This window comes from Neoarius graeffei, chromosome 10 (genome assembly GCF_027579695.1).
Source record: "Neoarius graeffei isolate fNeoGra1 chromosome 10, fNeoGra1.pri, whole genome shotgun sequence".
Classification (NCBI taxonomy): Eukaryota; Metazoa; Chordata; class Actinopteri; order Siluriformes; family Ariidae; genus Neoarius; species Neoarius graeffei.
The window spans coordinates 83,613,689-83,631,408 of record NC_083578.1 but is presented as its reverse complement, the minus strand read 5'-3'; the positions used below and the strand labels follow the sequence as shown (position 1 = coordinate 83,631,408).

At 42.9% G+C, this 17,720-nt stretch overlaps 1 protein-coding gene across 3 annotated transcripts in view; it reads left to right on the top strand.

The window, feature by feature from the left end:
• Positions 1–13,085, top strand: part of srpk3 (SRSF protein kinase 3) — a 77,456-nt gene extending 64,371 nt beyond the window's left edge. For 2 of the 3 annotated variants that reach the window (XM_060932432.1, XM_060932431.1), the window contains exons 13-16: positions 3,391–3,498; positions 6,356–6,425; positions 6,533–6,625; positions 12,417–13,085. In XM_060932432.1, the coding sequence (XP_060788415.1) occupies positions 3,391–3,498; positions 6,356–6,425; positions 6,533–6,625; positions 12,417–12,601 (456 nt within the window). In that variant the 3' untranslated portion in view covers positions 12,602–13,085. Of the gene's footprint in view, positions 1–3,390; positions 3,499–6,355; positions 6,426–6,532; positions 6,626–12,416 lie in introns of those variants that run through there. The other variant, XR_009655545.1, reaches the window with a different exon arrangement.
• The last annotated feature ends 4,635 nt before the right edge of the window (positions 13,086–17,720 follow it).

Genomic DNA, 17,720 nt, shown 5'->3' with positions numbered 1-17,720 from the left:
TGGAAATATTCCTGAGCCCATTTTGTGATTTCCAATACAGAAGCATGCCTGTATGTGATGCAGTGCCGTCTAAGGGCCCGAAGATCATGGGCACCCAGTAAGGTTTTCTGGCCTTGACCCTTACGCACAGAGATTCTTCCAGATTCTCTGAATCTTTTGATGATATTATGCACTGTAGATGATGATATGTTCAAACTCTTTGCAATTTTACACTGTCGAACTCCTTTCTGATATTGCTCCACTATTTGTCGGCGCAGAATTAGGGGGATTGGTGATCCTCTTCCCATCTTTACTTCTGAGAGCCGCTGCCACTCCAAGATGCTCTTTTTATACCCAGTCATGTTAATGACCTATTGCCAATTGACCTAATGAGTTGCGATTTGGTCCTCCAGCTGTTCCTTTTTTGTACCTTTAACTTTTCCATCCTCTTATTGCCCCTGTCCCAACTTTTTTGAGATGTGTTGCTGTCATGAAATTTCAAAATGTCTCACCTTCGACATTTGATATGTTGTCTATCTTCTATTGTGAATACAATATCAGTTTTTGCGATTTGTAAATTATTGCATTCCGTTTTTATTTACAATTTGTACTTTGTCCCAACTTTTTTGGAATCGGGGTTGTACTTTTGTTAAGTATATCTTGATCAAAAGTTTAAGTATAAGCTTAATATACTTAGACTTTTTCAGTATAAACCAAGTATAGTTATGTATAACTTTATTAAGTATATCTCTAAGTAAATAAAAAGTAAACTGAAAGCATACTTTCTTATTTTTAGTTTAAAAGACGTATACTAGAAGCACACCTGAATAAACTTCTTTTTTGTAAAGGTAGTATCAGCTATCTAACCTAACTTGCTCTCTAGATATATTAAATATATTATTATCAGTAACCAAGATGGCCATGAGGAGGTTTTTGCTCCTTGTATGCAGCCACAGTTAAAGTGGGACGTCACGTACTGTATACACACCACATATGGCAGGCTTTCCCCTAAAGCGTCATACCGTAGTGGCCCCGCTATGCTTAATTTATTGACCGATACGCTTAGTGACATCCCGCTACACGTTAAACCACCGCCGCGATGCTTACAATTTAGGCCTACAGTATAACGCGAGAATCAACATGCATGTGTTTTGTAGCCTTTGAGCAGGTCATCAGTACAGTCCATGCAAGCCCATGACCCTGAACTTGACCCAAGTTCACAGCTGATGTCAGAGAAAAGTATTCTGCTCTGATTGGCTGAATGTGTGCAGTATCCCGTGTTGATTGGATGAGCGATGCACAATTGGGCAAGTTACGCAAAAGTGGCAGCGCCTTCAAGCCGGGTATGAGTGAGCAAAACACTGATGGGTTGCGGCTTAATTAATTACGTTGTTTTTCACAAAGAAAACTGCGCAAAACAACTCGGCGACAGACCATAGTTGAGACCATGACGATCAGTTCGCTGCATGTTGCTGATCAGCTGGAGGATTTAATGATCAGTATTTTGAACATCTTGCACCATGTTGCATCACCATTCACTTTGTTTGCTGTGAAATAAACTGCAGTCTGCTTTGGAACAGGACGCCGCTTGTGAGATGCATTGGATTGACTGTTTTTTCAGTAAAATATAACCTTTTCCCCAACATGTTGAACTAGTTTAAAAAAAATCAGCTCTGGATGTCATCAGAAGCCATGAAATGAACCCTTATATTTCAAAATTTTCCGGGGGAGCATGCCCCTGGACATCCTTAGCTGACATGGCGCCGTACTCTTTGTGCCACACTGTGCTCAGGGGGATCACGACTCTTTCCAGTTTTTCGAGGGGAAACCCTGTTATCAGTAATCAAAAAAGATGGCCGACGGCCATAAAGAGGTTTTTGATACTTGTATATTCAGCCGCAGTTAAAGTGTGACGTCACGTACTGTACACACCCCACATATTGGTGTCCCAAAAATAGACAAACTGAGATTTTTAGTTATATTTCATCAATCATTAAAATCCTGACAAATCAATTTTTTTTTCGATTTAGCAACCTGATTGGTCAGAGCTTTGCTTTACAAACACTCTACTGCGACTAAAAATGGAGCCAGGAGTCTCATCTCATCTCATCTCATCTCATTATCTGTAGCCGCTTTATCCTGTTCTACAGGGTTGCAGGCGAGCTGGAGCCTATCCCAGCTGACTACGGGTGAAAGGCGGGGTACACCCTGGACAAGTCGCCAGGTCATCACAGGGCTGACACATAGACACAGACAACCATTCACACTCACATTCACACCTACGGTCAATTTAGAGTCACCAGTTAACCTAACCTGCATGTCTTTGGACTGTGGGGGAAACCGGAGCACCCAGAGGAAACCCACGCGGACACGGGGAAAACATACAAACTCCGCCCAGAAAGGCCCTCGTCGGCCACGGGGCTCGAGCCCGGACCTTCTTGCTGTGAGGCGACGGCGCTAACCACTACACCACCGTGCCGCCGAGCCAGGAGTGTGTTTAAAAAAATAAAATGTAACATGAGTTACATGTCGGTTCTGGGATCGAGATGCTGACCTCTTCTGCTCCTCGGACCTGCCTGATCCATCCTGGTGTCCTGTGTCTGGTTGGAGTCTCATCACATTGCTCCTGTTGAGGACGGCTCCATGAGGACAGTTGAAAGCCACACCTGGAGGACGCTCTGGACTCTTACAGTAATGCTTTTATGGCTGAGGACTACAGTTGACTTGCTAACTTTAGGACTGCAGTTGTCATGAACAGTTTTGCACTCAAGTTTCCATCAATGAAGAGTTTAGAACATCAACGAAACTGACTTCATGTTAAAACTGTTAATGTTATAGTCATGTTGTCTGTTGTTGCCCAAATGAGGATGGGTTCCCTTTTGAGTCTGGTTCCTCTCGAGGTTTCTTCCTCGTGTCGTCTGAGGGAGTTTTCCTTGCCACCGTCGCCACAGGCGTGCTAGATTAGGGATAAAATTAGCTCATGTTTAAAGTCGTTCAAATTAAATCTGTAAAGCTGCTTTGCGACAATGTTTATTGTTAAAAGAGCTATACAAATAGACTTGACTTGAAACTTAAAATAAAAATCAAATGTCGTCCTTCACACAGCATCAGATATAAAATATGCACTGTTGAAAGCACGAGGATTCGTACAGATGTTCATAAATGATGTGATTTGTGCACCCGTGTCTCTCAAGTGTATTTAAAATGCATTATTTTTAATATTCACCCTTTAAAAACAGCAGCGAATGACTAATTTATTGCTTTCCCACAGTGTCACCCATGTTTCTATCATTAATACATAATTTCTTCTGTAATTTATTGATTTCCAAACGAGCATGGATCTTATGAGCAAACGCAGACTCGCACGACTACTCGTAGTAATGTTTCCTGCTGCTGTACTTCTCTCTGCAGCACAAACACTTCACAGAGGACATTCAGACGCGCCAGTACCGAGCAGTGGAGGTGCTGATCGGGGCCGAGTACGGTCCTCCGGCAGACATCTGGAGCACGGCGTGTATGGTGAGACGCTGGGTTTTACAACCTTTAGCAGTTCAGTGAAAACATGAACAGTTCTGTACAGGTCAGAAGAAAAAAAAAACAAAACTTATTAATGTGCCTGTGATGTTAATTAACAAAATCTGAGCGTTAACTGCTGAGTGGAGCAGACAGGAGATTTAATGTGTCTGGACCTGTTGTTTTAATCATCATTTTATACCACAGCGCTTCTGAATTCTCAATTCTGATTGGTCAGAAGTGTTGGTTAATTTTCTTTAGTATCAATACACGGGTGATTTTATAGAAAATCGTGTGTGCTGATTGGTCGAGAAATTCGGACTATTTAACAGTTATTCGCCAAAGGTGAAGTGAATAATAAACGAGATGAAGTCGAGGTTATTCTTCACCGATATTCACAGAGCCTGAGGCGGATAATTGTTTTAGGATTAATGCACAGGTGATTATTTTTTAAAAATTGTATTAAAATTTTTTATTTTATTTCAAACTTCAAAAGCAGCATGCAAATGTAATGCGTGCAGACTTGCGTCACATAAAATAAATCACAATTCCACCTTACGTTTGAATAGTTTTAGACCAAACTTCGTAGCACCTTTAGTGCTTTTAGGAACAGCGTTTTCTTTTAAAACGTGTAATTCTTCCTCACTTGCAGTGACGAAGTGATTGGCCGCCATTTTGCCGAGTTGCTCGAGCCGATTATCGAGAAATACGCAAGTGATTTATAGGAAATCATGTGCTGATTGCATACATGTCAACCCCTTTGGGCGTCCACCTGTAGTATCAGAGGAAGAAATCCATAAAACCCTTATAGCCTTCGAATCGCACCAAACTTACTAAATAAATAAGTAAATATAACTTGCCTGAGAGGGGCGGCACGGTGGTGTAGTGGTTAGCGCTGTCGCCTCACAGCAAGAAGGTCCGGGTTCGAGTCCCGTGGCCGGCGAGGGCCTTTCTGTGCGGAGTTTGCATGTTCTCCCCGTGTCCGCGTGGGTTTCCTCCGGGTGCTCCGGTTTCCCCCACAGTCCAAAGACATGCAGGTTAGGTTAACTGGTGACTCTAAATTGACCGTAGGTGTGAATGTGAGTGTGAATGGTTGTCTGTGTCTATGTGTCAGCCCTGTGATGACCTGGCGACTTGTCCAGGGTGTACCCCGCCTTTCGCCCGTAGTCAGCTGGGATAGGCTCCAGCTCGCCTGCGACCCTGTAGAACAGGATAAAGCGGCTACAGATAATGGGATGAGATGAGAACTTGCCTGAGAACTTCGTCCAGCATGTCGAAAATCGCCTCGCCCATGCCGATATTGCACACGGGCATGTCTATGATTCTTGACTTCGCCCCTCTGTTTATGTCGAAGAGCCGCACCAGAACGGCCAGTCGCTTGTCCGTCTTTTTGTCATTGGATTCGTCGATCATCAAGGAAAATGGCGACGTCCGGCAGTGCTGGATGATCGGTAGTGTAGCTTCGGGGGCCAAGCTCTTTTTGATTGTTTTGGTGCGCCTACAGCTGATAGATTTCGCAATCGTACTGTCCGTGCAAATTCGCGGCAACAGTTCTGTCAGGTGGTCCGCAACGGCTAGCGGCAAATTGTGCTGAGCAATAAAATTACAGATCGTAACTTCTGCTCTTATTACACTTGTTGGTTGATCATTGGTCTTAGGCTTTGCAAACATCGTCATTTGCGGCTGATTCTGTTTCTGGTGCAAATTTCGCCGATGTGTTCCGTCACGTCGTAAACTCCAGACACCGCAACTTTTATATCTCGCACACAAACTGTGCAGTGCGCGTACTCCTCATTTTTCGCCTGAACAATGACACCATTAAATGTCTCCTTCCATTCAGGAAGATACCGCCCGCCGTATCATTTTCTTTCTCGGTGTTTCCATTCTTTCCCTCAGCAGACGCTATTCAAAATCTCTCAGGTGTAAACAATGTCGCTCTGCACAATGAGAAAATCGTTCGAACAATGACCGTTTGGCGCGTTTAAATGCAGATCGTGCGCATGACCGGAACGAGCGAAGTCTCGCAGTCGCGATACTGTACGAGGCTTGAGGAATAAACATCCGGTTTCACATAGTCTGGGTTATCTGCCCCTGCATACACGCTGTTCTTTGTCTATAAATCGAGTTTTTGTATGTTTTTGCGACGATCAGCTGACGATGTTCAAGTAAGATACACAAAATAAATTTAGGTCAGAAAATACTGAAAATCCGTATACGCCCTTGAAATGAGCTAAAATCCGTATAATTTCCGGACAATCCCTGTAGGTTGACATGTATGTGATTGGTCAAGAAATTCGGACTATTTAAATCATATTGGCTGGCGTTGAGTGGTATATCCGATATATTCCGTTCAACTAGCATGATATTGAACGAGTCGAAGACGACAATTTGTGAATAATTCTTGAAAAATAAAATTAAAAAGATACGCTTTTACCATCAAATACTTTAATTCCATATTTTGCTGCTTTTTTTTGGGGGGGGTTGTTTTCGAGTAGAGTTTTTATTTCATCCTCGGTTGGTTCAGCAACACGCGCCACCATTTTGTTTTTCTCTACTCACATTGTATGAGCTGATATTCTAGTAGCAGAGTAGCCAGTCAGAGCGTGCGATTACTCATATCCAGTGAATGTGGATAGAATAAAAATATTGTGGTGATTTGTATACCGTGTATATTTTATTTATACTGTACATATAAATAATTTATAGTTGAGTTTTTAAATGTCTTGTATATGACTGATTATTGGAACGTACACGATAAGGTTTGCATTGTCCAACGCCGTTCTGGATATAAAGACCCCGTTGGGTTCAGCGGTGTTCCTGCCAGTGCTGGATTTAATGCTGATGTATGGGTCGTGTTTTGCAGGCGTTTGAGTTGGCCACAGGAGACTATCTGTTTGAACCACATTCAGGGGAAGACTACACTCGGGATGAAGGTCAGTGTGCCCTTTTTCTTTTTTTTTTTAAAACCCTATCCCTCTTTAACAGCGAAGTGTTTTCATTTTGGGGACTGATGGATTGTGTGCTTTTTGTTTGTTCATAGATCACTTGGCTCATATCATTGAGCTCTTGGGAGCCATCCCTTCTCATTTTGCTCTCTCAGGCAGATATTCACGAGAGTACTTCAACCGAAGAGGTAAGATAACACTTAGAAACGTCAGCTCGCACTCGAATGCAGTGCCTGCTCCAGAGCTCTCCAATCATTTGTGTCGTGTGTGTGGGCACGTCGTTATTGTTGTCATTACTTCCAAGCTCGCTTGTAAACGATATTCCAGAGGAGGAAAAGTGAAAATTTGGGCTCTAATGACTGCGGTGTAATCTTTTGCCTGTCACATTTATCACAGTTGCAGTGTGGTACGGATCAGAGCCTCAGAACCAGGATTTCTCCAGAGCTCAGCGAACGAGTTTACCCAATAAATGTCACCCGTTCCTGAGTGACCGATCCAATTTCAGTTATATCACAAGCCAGTGGTGTGTGTGCTCCCTCGTCCACTCATTGTGCATCAGTAATAAATCCAAATGCTGTTATCTTTAACATAAAGACAAGCTGCCGTAGGGCGATGAGCTGTTGCCATCACACGGCGTCTTTCGTCTGTCCGTCCACAATTTACAAAAAAATCACTCCTCCTCCTTTGAGTTTTCAATAGATTTTGATTGGAAGATCTAATCAGTCTGCACAGTAGTTACTCCCTGGTTTTGTGATCTCAACTTTCAGGGAAATCGCTACTTCTCACTGAGTGAGTGTAACGGATTTTGATTCTGTTTGGAAGATCAAAAATTGTGCTCATGAAGAGCATCTTGGCTAATTATAAACGAGTCTGGTTTCTCACGGTACGGCCGTCTGAACTACCGCATCACTGACGCTCTGGTTAAATCTTACAACCTTCAAGAGGGAGAGAAAACAGTTTATAGCTGCTCTAACGCAAGTGGCAACAGGAACGTTACAACAGTAAAGGTAGCTATGAAGGTATAAACGTATGGCAAATTGCTGTGGAGGAATAAAATGCTTTCAGACATACTGTTATAGGAAAATAATCAACTCCTAGGGGACATGACCTGATATGTAGCAGCTGACGTACTTTTTTTTTTTAATCTGTTTATAGTAACGTTTACCTTTATGGAAAACTCGCTCCCATATCGTTTTTCATTTTTTATATACAGTTGTGTTCAAAATAATAGCAGTGTGTTTAAAAACATAAGTAAAGCTCAAAATCCTTATAATAGTTTTTATTTCCATGCATTGGGAACACTGCACATTATATTCTACATCAAAACATGAAGAAAAATGTATGAATATTTTAATTACAGAAAATGAAGAAAAATGAACATTGGGCTGTTCAAAAAAATAGCAGTGTCTGCATTTTTCATTACAAACTCCAAATATTTACTGTATAAACTGAAAAAATCTTAAGGATTTAGTATTCCTGTGAATCACTAAACTAATATTTAGTTGCATAACCACGGTTTCTGAGAACTTCTGGCACCTGTGAACAGGTATTCCAGCCCGGGATGATTTGACAACATTCCACAATTCCTCTGCATTTCTTGGTTTTGCCTCAGAAACAGCATTTTTGATGTCACCCCACAAGTTTTCTATCGGATTAAGGTCCGGGGATTGGGCTGGCCACTCCATAACTTTTTCATTTTGTTGGTCTTGAACCCTGATGCTGCTCGCTTACTGGTGTGTTTGGGGTCGTTGTCTTGGTGAAACACCCATTTCAAGGGCATTTCCTCTTCAGCATAAGGCAACATGACCTCCTCAAGTATTTTGATATATGCAAACTGATCCATGATCCCTGGTATGCGATAAATGGGCCCAACACCACAGTAAGAGAAACATTCCCATATCATGATGCTTGCACCACCATGCTTCACTGTCTTCAGAGTGTACTGTGGCTTGAATTCAGTGTTTGGGGGTCGTCTGAAAAACTGTCTGCGGCTCTTGGACCCAAAAAGAACAATTTTACTTTCATCAGTCCACAAAATGTTTTTCCATTTCTCTTTAGGCCAGTCGATGTGTTCTTTGGCAAATTGTATCCTCTTCAGCACGTCTTTTTTTTAAACGGTGGAACTTTGCGGGAGCTTCTTGCCGATAGATTAGCTTCACACAGGCATCTTCTAATTGTCACAGTACTCACAGGTAACTTCAGACCGTCTTTGATCACCCTGGAGCTGATCATTGGCTGAGTCTTTGCCATTCTGGCTATTCTTCGATCCATTCGAATGGTAGTCTTCTGTTTTCTTCCACGTCTCTCTGGCTTTGCTGTCCATTTTAAAGCACTGGAGATCATTTTAGCTGAGCAGCCCATCATTTTCTGCACGTCTTTACAGTATACGTTTTACCTCTCCAATCAACGTTTTAATCAAAGCACGCTGTTCTTCTGAACAACGTCTGGAACGACCCATGTTTCTCAGGTTTTCAGAGAGAAATGGATGTACAACATGTGCTGGCTTCATCCTTAAATTAGGGCCACCTGATTGACCTCACTAATTAAACTCCACACTGCTATTATTTTGAACACGTCCCTTTCACTTAATTATTCAATTACACGGACTCGGGAGCATGCATATCATGAATGTTGGGTCTGTTGGTTTTCTATGACTCTACTACACCTACTGGTAAATTATTTGCCATGTAGTAATATAATTTCCACCAAAAACAGTGATTGATCTGGTTAGTCCTGTTGGACTGCTATTATTTTGAACACAAGTGTACACTACCGTTCAAAAGTTTGGGGTCACTTTGAAACGTCCTTATTTTTGAAAGAAAAGCACTGTTCTTTTCAATGAAGATCACTTTAAACTAATCAGAAATCCACTCTATACATTGCTAATGTGCTAAATGACTATTCTAGCTGCAAATGTCTGGTTTTTGGTGCAATATCTCCATAGGTGTATAGAGGCCCATTTCCAGCAACTCTCACTCCAGTGTTCTAATGGTACAATGTGTTTGCTCATTGCCTCAGAAGGCTAATGGATGATTAGAAAACCCTTGTACAATCATGTTAGCACAGCTGAAAACAGTTGAGCTCTTTAGAGAAGCTATAAAACTGACCTTCCTTTGAGCAGATTGAGTTTCTGGAGCATCACATTTGTGGGGTCGATTAAATGCTCAAAATGGCCAGAAAAATGTCTCGACTATATTTTCTATTCGTTTTACAACTTATGGTGGGAAATAAAAGTGTGACTTTTCATGGAAAACACAAAATTGTCTGGGTGACCCCAAACTTTTGAACGGTAGTGTATTTGTTACACGTGTATATCTGAAAAAAAAAAAGTGAGTGAGGGACCATGTAACTAGGGTAACAGCTGACATAACAGCTCCTCTTGGTATTATTAGCTCAAATACAAGTGCAGGGAAGATCCCCGTTTAGAGATCCTCTGATTTGTGTACAGTTACTAAAGCAGCGAAGGATGTAGACATGAAGCTCTGGTTTCTAACTGCAGCTCACTCTCGAGGTTTCGTGTGTCTAACTTGAGCGATCACCTGTCCTGTCAGCCATAAAACACGCGCACACACACCCAAGCTCAGTTCCGTACATCACTGAGTCACCGTGTCTGGATAAAACCAGTTACAGAGAAAAAGAGATACGGTGGGTTACCTCATGGTTCGACTTGTGCGGTTTCTCAGACTCCATACTTGTGTACGGTACTTTTCTAGATGATTTTGAGTAAGCCTGGATGATCATCATCATCCCACCATGATATCCAGTGAAGTTTATTTCAAATAGTATAGTCTTAGGCATTTTGCATAGAAATACTTTGGGACAAGTCATTTTAAAAAGACACCAAAACAGCATCTCTTCAATAAAACGGCAGATGAGCCAGTTGACACATGAACTCGCTGATATGAAGAGGGGCTTTACGCCATCACGTAACCCGATAGCAACGGTAACTACGCCGCCATGACAGGGGGCGCGTGTAGTGCTTTTATTCAGCTAAGTTAGTTGTTATTGATCAGTATGGGAAGGTTTTGCTGCGTTTTTGAACTAGAGAAATTTCTAAATGTAGAAGGGAAAAATAATTCAGCGGGACTCTGTGTTGAACGGAAAGGTCAAAAACCCTATGGTTTACTCATTTCTACAACCGCAGCAACGTGATCATTCTTACAAAGTGACGTGAACATGAGCAACACTGCAGCGCCTTACCTTCACCGAGACTTAAAGTGCATTTACATTCAGGGATCCTCCGGAGCATGTTGTGCACGTGCTTGGAACCCAGTCATTATGGGAAACACTTGATACTAATTAAACACCTCCAGGGTATGTTCTTGTGATGGCAGAGCAGCTTGCCGTTGCCTCGCAACAAGAACAGTCGGGATTTGAACCTCATGGCCGACGAAGGGTCTTTCTGCATGGGTTTCCTCTGAGTGCGTTGGTTTGCCCCACCGTCCAGTTAGCTGGCTACTCTAACACTACGTTCACACTGCAGGCTGAAGTGACTCAAATCCGATTTTTTCGCCCATATGTGAGCTGTATCCAATCTTTTATTGACAATATGAACGACACAGATCCGATTTTTTTCAAATCCGACCCAGGCCGTTTGGATATGTGGTCCTAATTCCGATTCCTATCCGATCTTTTCATATGCGACTTCAGTCTGAAGCGCCAGGTCGCATTCATCCGACTTGCACGCCACAAACGTCACTATTCTGCGCTTAAGTAGGCGGCGGGTCTCTCAAAAAAAAGTTACAACAACATGGCTTTGATGTTCCTTTGAACGGAGGTTGCAGTCACTACCCCGCAGAACGCCTGAGCCAAAACCCTTGCCCTCTTCCTTCTCAACCTCCTCCTCAACATCAGGCTATTGTGCATGTTCTGGCTCTGTCGCAACAACTACTGCATCATCGCCAGGTACTCCATGCTGGCTACTGTCATACACAGGAAACTTTAGGTTACTTCCGTAAACACTGGCCATGTTCACTGCGTGTGACGTCGTCGTATCATGCAATGCGCATGCGGAACACTTTTAGGTCGCTTTTCGTTCATACTGAGGATCACATACAAGTCGCATATGTTTGTTAATGTGAACGACCTCACAAAAAAAAATCGGATTTCACAAAAAAATCGGAATTGAGCATTAAGCCTTGCAGTGTGAACGTAGTGTTGATTTGTCCATTGATCAAGCTTGATGAGGGGTGGGCTCTGCCAAGTTTAAATGCCCTAGACACCAATGATGCCCCTACGGCCCTTGCTGGCTCTGGGGAAAAGAATACGAGCTTGGGATACTCCACTTACTCAAGATTAAACAATGAACGATTATCAGTAGCTGAGTTTCTAGCTGAGCCGATTTGCTCTACCTGCCTCCAGTGCGATAACAGAGAAACTCTTTCTCCTGATTCTTTGAATTCAGTTACGGTTCATAAATCTCATCTCATTATCTGTAGCCGCTTTATCCTGTTCTACAGGGTCGCAGGCAAGCTGGAGCCTATCCCAGCTGACTACGGGCGAAAGGCGGGGTACACCCTGGACATCACAGGGCTGACACATAGACACAGACAACCATTCACACTCGCATTCACACCTACGGTCAATTTAGAGTCACCAGTTAACCTAACCTGCATGTCTTTGGACTGTGGGGGAAACCGGAGCACCCGGAGGAAACCCACGCGGACACGGGGAGAACATGCAAACTCCACACAGAAAGGCCCTCGCCGGCCACGGGGCTCGAACCCAGGACCTTCTTGCTGTGAGGCGACAGCGCTAACCACTACACCACCGTGCCGCCTGCGGTTCATAAATAAGCTCCTTAAATTAATTTACCAGGCCAGATTAGAACGTTTATCAAGCTGCATTTTTGACACTCCTGGTCCAGCTTAGAAATATAGACCTGTATTTTAGTAAAAATGACTCGAATATATTCCTGCTCACTCTCTTTTTAACCCACCCCCGTTAACGTCACTCTTGTCTTGTCGGCCGTGTGTGCAGGCGAGTTGCGGCACATCAGTAACCTGAAGCCGTGGGGTTTGTTCGAGGTGCTGCTGGAGAAGTACGAGTGGCCGCTGGAGCAGGCGGCTCAGTTCAGCGACTTCCTCCTCACCATGCTGGAATTTATACCAGAGAAACGAGCCACTGCGGCAGAATGCCTCCAACACCCCTGGTTAAGCTCTTAACACACACACACACACGCACGCACAGTTTGGTAACCAGTGCACGGCTAGAAACACTTTTCAGTACGTCGTGTCGTATTAAGGCTAAAAACCAGAAGGAACAGTCTCATGAGCACACAGTTTTCTTAGCTAGAACCTCAAATCTATAATTTTTATAAATATTTAAAGAAGCTTTGATCTCTCTACATGGTGCATATGAACTCTGTGTGTGCTGTCGACGGTTTATCATCCACTCATCTCGGTGTGTAGGACAGTCATATGGTTTATATGATACAATAGTGCCTTGACGCCCTAAGCTTCAAAAGTTTAAAAATAAATAAGTAAATACAGCTTCACCTTTTTATATTTGTTGGCCGTGTGAGGAATGCTTGTTGTTTGTGAACATTCAGCACTATACAGGAGTACAAGACTTGAAGACAAAATAAAGAGATGAACTCTTGACCTTGTGTTCTGCTGATGAATGAATAAACCATCACTCTGAATTAAACACCGTGTGCTTCAGGGATGGTTGGAGTGTGAGAGCGGTATGATTTCGACACGGCAGCAAGTTTGAAGTTCGATACCGTGTGTCAGGGAGGTAATGCAACGCCACTGTAGGCTTGAATCAGGTTTTTTTTTTTTTTTTTTAAAGTTGGTTCCTGAAACAGAACAAGAAAACAAATTACTAGCTGAACATAAATCAATCACTGTAATCTTGACCAGGCAGTTACTAAGGATGGATGAATGAGTGGTTGTTCTTTCTTTGTGCTGCAAGCTTGATCTCCAGCTGCTTGGGCATATGAAAGTACAAAAGGTGAGTGAACTGAAAACCTCAAGTTTTATTATAAACAAGCATCACAAAAGCGGTTCATTACGTTTTTCTAATAACGTGTTCGCCCACCCTGAGCCTGTCTCACCATCTTTTTCCTCAAAACAGCGTTTGAATACGCTCAATTATACACTTAAAGTGGCATTCCACCATTGGATGTATTCTTTGGCATAAAATACGACAACATATATAAACGGTATCACTAGATAGAGAAATCTTTTAGCTTCAAAATGATATATCAAACATAATTTGACAACGACAAGTATATTACAGGGATGTGATTTTTCCGCAAATTCGCGGAATTCCGCTTTTTTCACCTCCAAACTTGAAAAAAAAAAAAGCTTCCGATTTTTCCCTCAAATCCACATTCGTATCCTATTTGTTCCGACTTTGTTTGAAAGATGGCAGCCTCGGATTTGCATCTTTACGCCTCGATCACGGAGGCTGCCATCTTTCAACTCTTTGCTTGATTGCAAGCGCATTCATTGGTTGTTACAGAGCGATGGGCCAATCACGTACCTCGTTTCATCTCATTGACGTAATTACGTCATTTACACAATTCCGTCATTGAGATGAAACGAGGTACGTGATTGGCCCATCGCTCTGTAACAACCAATGAACGCGCTTGTTAGATAGCTGTACGTAAGCTCGCTTCAAACAGAGTTGAAAGATGGCAGCCTCCGTGATCGAACGTATAGATGCAAAGCGAGTGAGAGAGCGAGCGCGAGCGTGCGAGTGAGAGAGAGAGAGCGAGTGAGAGCGCGAGAGAGAGAGAGCGTGAGTGAGAGCGCGAGCGAGAGAGCGTGAGTGAGAGCGCGAGCGAGAGAGCGTGAGTGAGAGCGCGAGCGAGTGAGAGAGCGAGCGCGAGCGTGCGTGCGCAAGTGAGAGAGTGTGTGCGCACGCGAGCGAGAGTGTGTGTGTGTGAGAGTTGCATGTTGACCATTAAATTGGCTTGAATTTGTTAATCATGACAAGTTTTTTCTTGTGTGTTTGCTTGCCATTTTAGTACAATTTTTAAGTCAGAAAAACCCAGGAGCTTCGGGGGGCTTCCCCCCCTTGTCCCCCCACCAGGGTGCTGCCCTGGACCAGCTGGGGGCCTGTGGCCCCCAGCCCCCCGCCTAAAATTTTCAGATAATTTCACCAGCCCCAAATCACATCCCTGATATTAATTTTGCGACCAAAGTCACCTACCCTTTTAATTTCCGCGCGTGATGTCATCAGCAGGTTCCCCTTCTTGTGTACCACGTGTCGGTGTTCTGTAAAGTTATCCCACCTCTTGGATTTGTCCTACCAAGCCTACTGCGCATGCGCAGAACACATGACGCCATTACAATTAGCAAGTTCTCATGCAGACCGTTTTATTATTCACAACAAGTCATTACAAATTATTTGACTCGGCCAAAGACTCGACCAATACGCACAAAACACAAAAATCGGCAAATGCGTGAAATACTCACCGATTTTCTATCAGCCCAGCTGATCGGTAGGACAAAACTACTGTTGAATTTTCCTACCCTCCTGGATTTCGCGCATGCGCAGTAGGCTTGGTAGGACACGTCACGTGGTACACAAGAAGGGGAACCTGCCGATGACATCACGTTTCACTACCGCGCGGAAATTAAAAGGGTAGGTGACTTTGGTCGCAAAATTAATATACTTGTCGTTGTCAAAAAAATTATGTTTGATGTATCATTTTGAAGCTAAAAGATTTCTCTGTCTAGTGATACCGTTTATATATGCTGTCGTATTTTATGCCAAAGAATACATCCAATGGTGGAATGCCACTTTAAGATGATTTTAATTTGACCTTTGTAAAATCCCTCCCACTCTCACATGACGTGATCGTTTCTGGCAAGGACAAACAAATGAATAGCGACTTCCTGTTACATTACATTACAGGTGTTTAACAGACTCTCTTATCCAGAACGACATACAACACGCCCGGAGCAGCCTGGGGAGCAGTTGCGGGTTGGGGGGCTTACTCAAGGGCACTTCCTGCTAGTCCAGGAAATTGAACTGGCAACCTTTTGGTCCCAAAGCCGCTTCTCTAGCCATTAGGACCCTGTTCATATTTGTACAAAACACATGGTGTTATTTCCGAATAAATGTATTCATCCATGGTGTGGTATACCGGAACTCTTCCTGTTACTCAGCTACCTGGAGGTTGTACAACAAATCAAATTCGACTGTCAGGAAATCACGAGTGTAGAAAACCAAATAACTCCCTGCATCTACTGTATGCTTACACCATCCTGTGACTAGAAAATCTGAAATTAAACTACCAAAAGCTAAAAGCAAGTTTCCCTTGTCAAACAAGTTCAACTGTGAGCTACTGCTCACTTGCGTACCGTATCTCTCCCCTCTAGCAGAATGCAAGCAATCGAAGGAATAGGACAATTATTCTGAATGTTAACTTCAACAAATAATTAACCCTGAAACAACTAATAAAGAGCAGTGTCTCGCCCCAGGGGCTTCAAAAATCCACACTATTTGTTGCGTAAATACAGTGGTGCTTGAAAGTTTGTGAACCCTTTAGAATTTTCTATATTTCTGCATAAATATGACCTAAAACAACATCAGATTTTCACACAAGTCCTAAAAGTAGATAAAGAGAACTCAGTTAAACAAATGAGACAAAAATATTATACTTGGTCATTTATTTATTGAGGAAAATGAACCAATATTCCATATCTGTGAGTGGCAAAAGTATGTGAACCTTTGCTTTCAGTATCTGGTGTGACCCCCTTGTGCAGCAATAACTGCAACTAAACGTTTCCGCTGTTGATCAGTCCTGCACACCGGCTTGGAGGAATTTTAGCCCGTTCCTCCGTACAGAACAGCTTCAACTCTGGGATGTTGGTGGGTTTCCTCACATGAACTGCTCGCTTCAGGTCCTTCCACAACATTTCCATTGGATTAAGGTCAGGACTTTGACTTGGCCGTTCCAAAACATTAACTTTATTCTTCTTTAACCATTCTTTGGTAGAATGACTTGTGTGCTTAGGGTCATTGTCTTGCTGCATGACCCACCTTCTCTTGAGATTCAGTTCATGGACAGATGTCCTGGCATTTTCCTTTAGAATTCACTGGTATAATTTAGAATTCATTGTTCCATCAATGATGGCAAGCCGTCCTGGCCCAGACGCAGCAAAACAGGCCCAAACCATGATACTACCACCACCATGTTTCACAGATGGGATAAGGTTCTTATGCTGGAATGCAGTGTTTTCCTTCTCCAAACATAACGCTTCTCATTTAAGCCAAAAAGTTCTATTTTGGTCTCATCCATCCACAAAACATTTTTCCAATAGCCTTCTGGCTCGTCCACGTGATCTTTAGCAAACTGCAGACGAGCAGCAATGTTCTTTTTGGAGAGCAGTGGCTTTCTCCTTGCAACCCTGCCATGCACACCATTGTCATTTAGTGTTCTCCTGATGGTGGACTCATTAACATTAGCCAATGTGAGAGAGGCCTTCAGTTGCTTAGAAGTTACCCTGGGGTCCTTAGTGACCTTGCCGACTATTACACGCCTTGCTCTCGGAGTGATCTTTTGTTGGTCGACCACTCCTGGGGAGGGTAACAATGGTGTTGAATTTCCTCCATTTGTACACAATCTGTCTGACTGTGGATTGGTGGAGTCCAAACTCTTTAGAGATGGTTCTGTAACCTTTTCCGAGGTCCTCAGAAATCTCCTTTGTTTGTGCCATGATACACTTCCACAAACATGTGTTGTGAAGATCAGACTTTGATAGATCCCTGTTCTTTAAATAAAACAGGGTGCCCAGTCACACCTGATTGTCATCCCACTGATTGGAAACACCTGACTCTAATTTCACCTTCAAATTAACTGCTAATCCTAGAGGTTCACATACTTTTGCCACTCACAGATATGTAATATTGGATCCTTTTCCTCAATAAATAAATGACCAAGTATAATATTTTTGTCTCATTTGTTTAACTGGGTTCTCTTTATCTACTTTTAGGACTTGTGTGAAAATCTGATGTTTTAGGTCATTTATGCAGAAATATAGAAAATTCTAAAGGGTTCACAAACTTTCAAGCACCACCGTACGTTGTCGGTAAACAGGGCGACAGACCTGAAAACGGTATACACGGTATAGAACACCAAGCTGAAGTTCGGTACCAAATATCAAGCCGTTGTGATTTGTAGTTGTTCAGAAAAGTGTTACAAAAATTTTGTACTGTATGTTTCATAAATCAGTAAACAGGAAGTTGATGTGAGACAGACCTGAAAACAATAAACATGGTATAGAACCCCAAGCAGCTATGATTTGTGGTTGCTGAGAAAAAGGG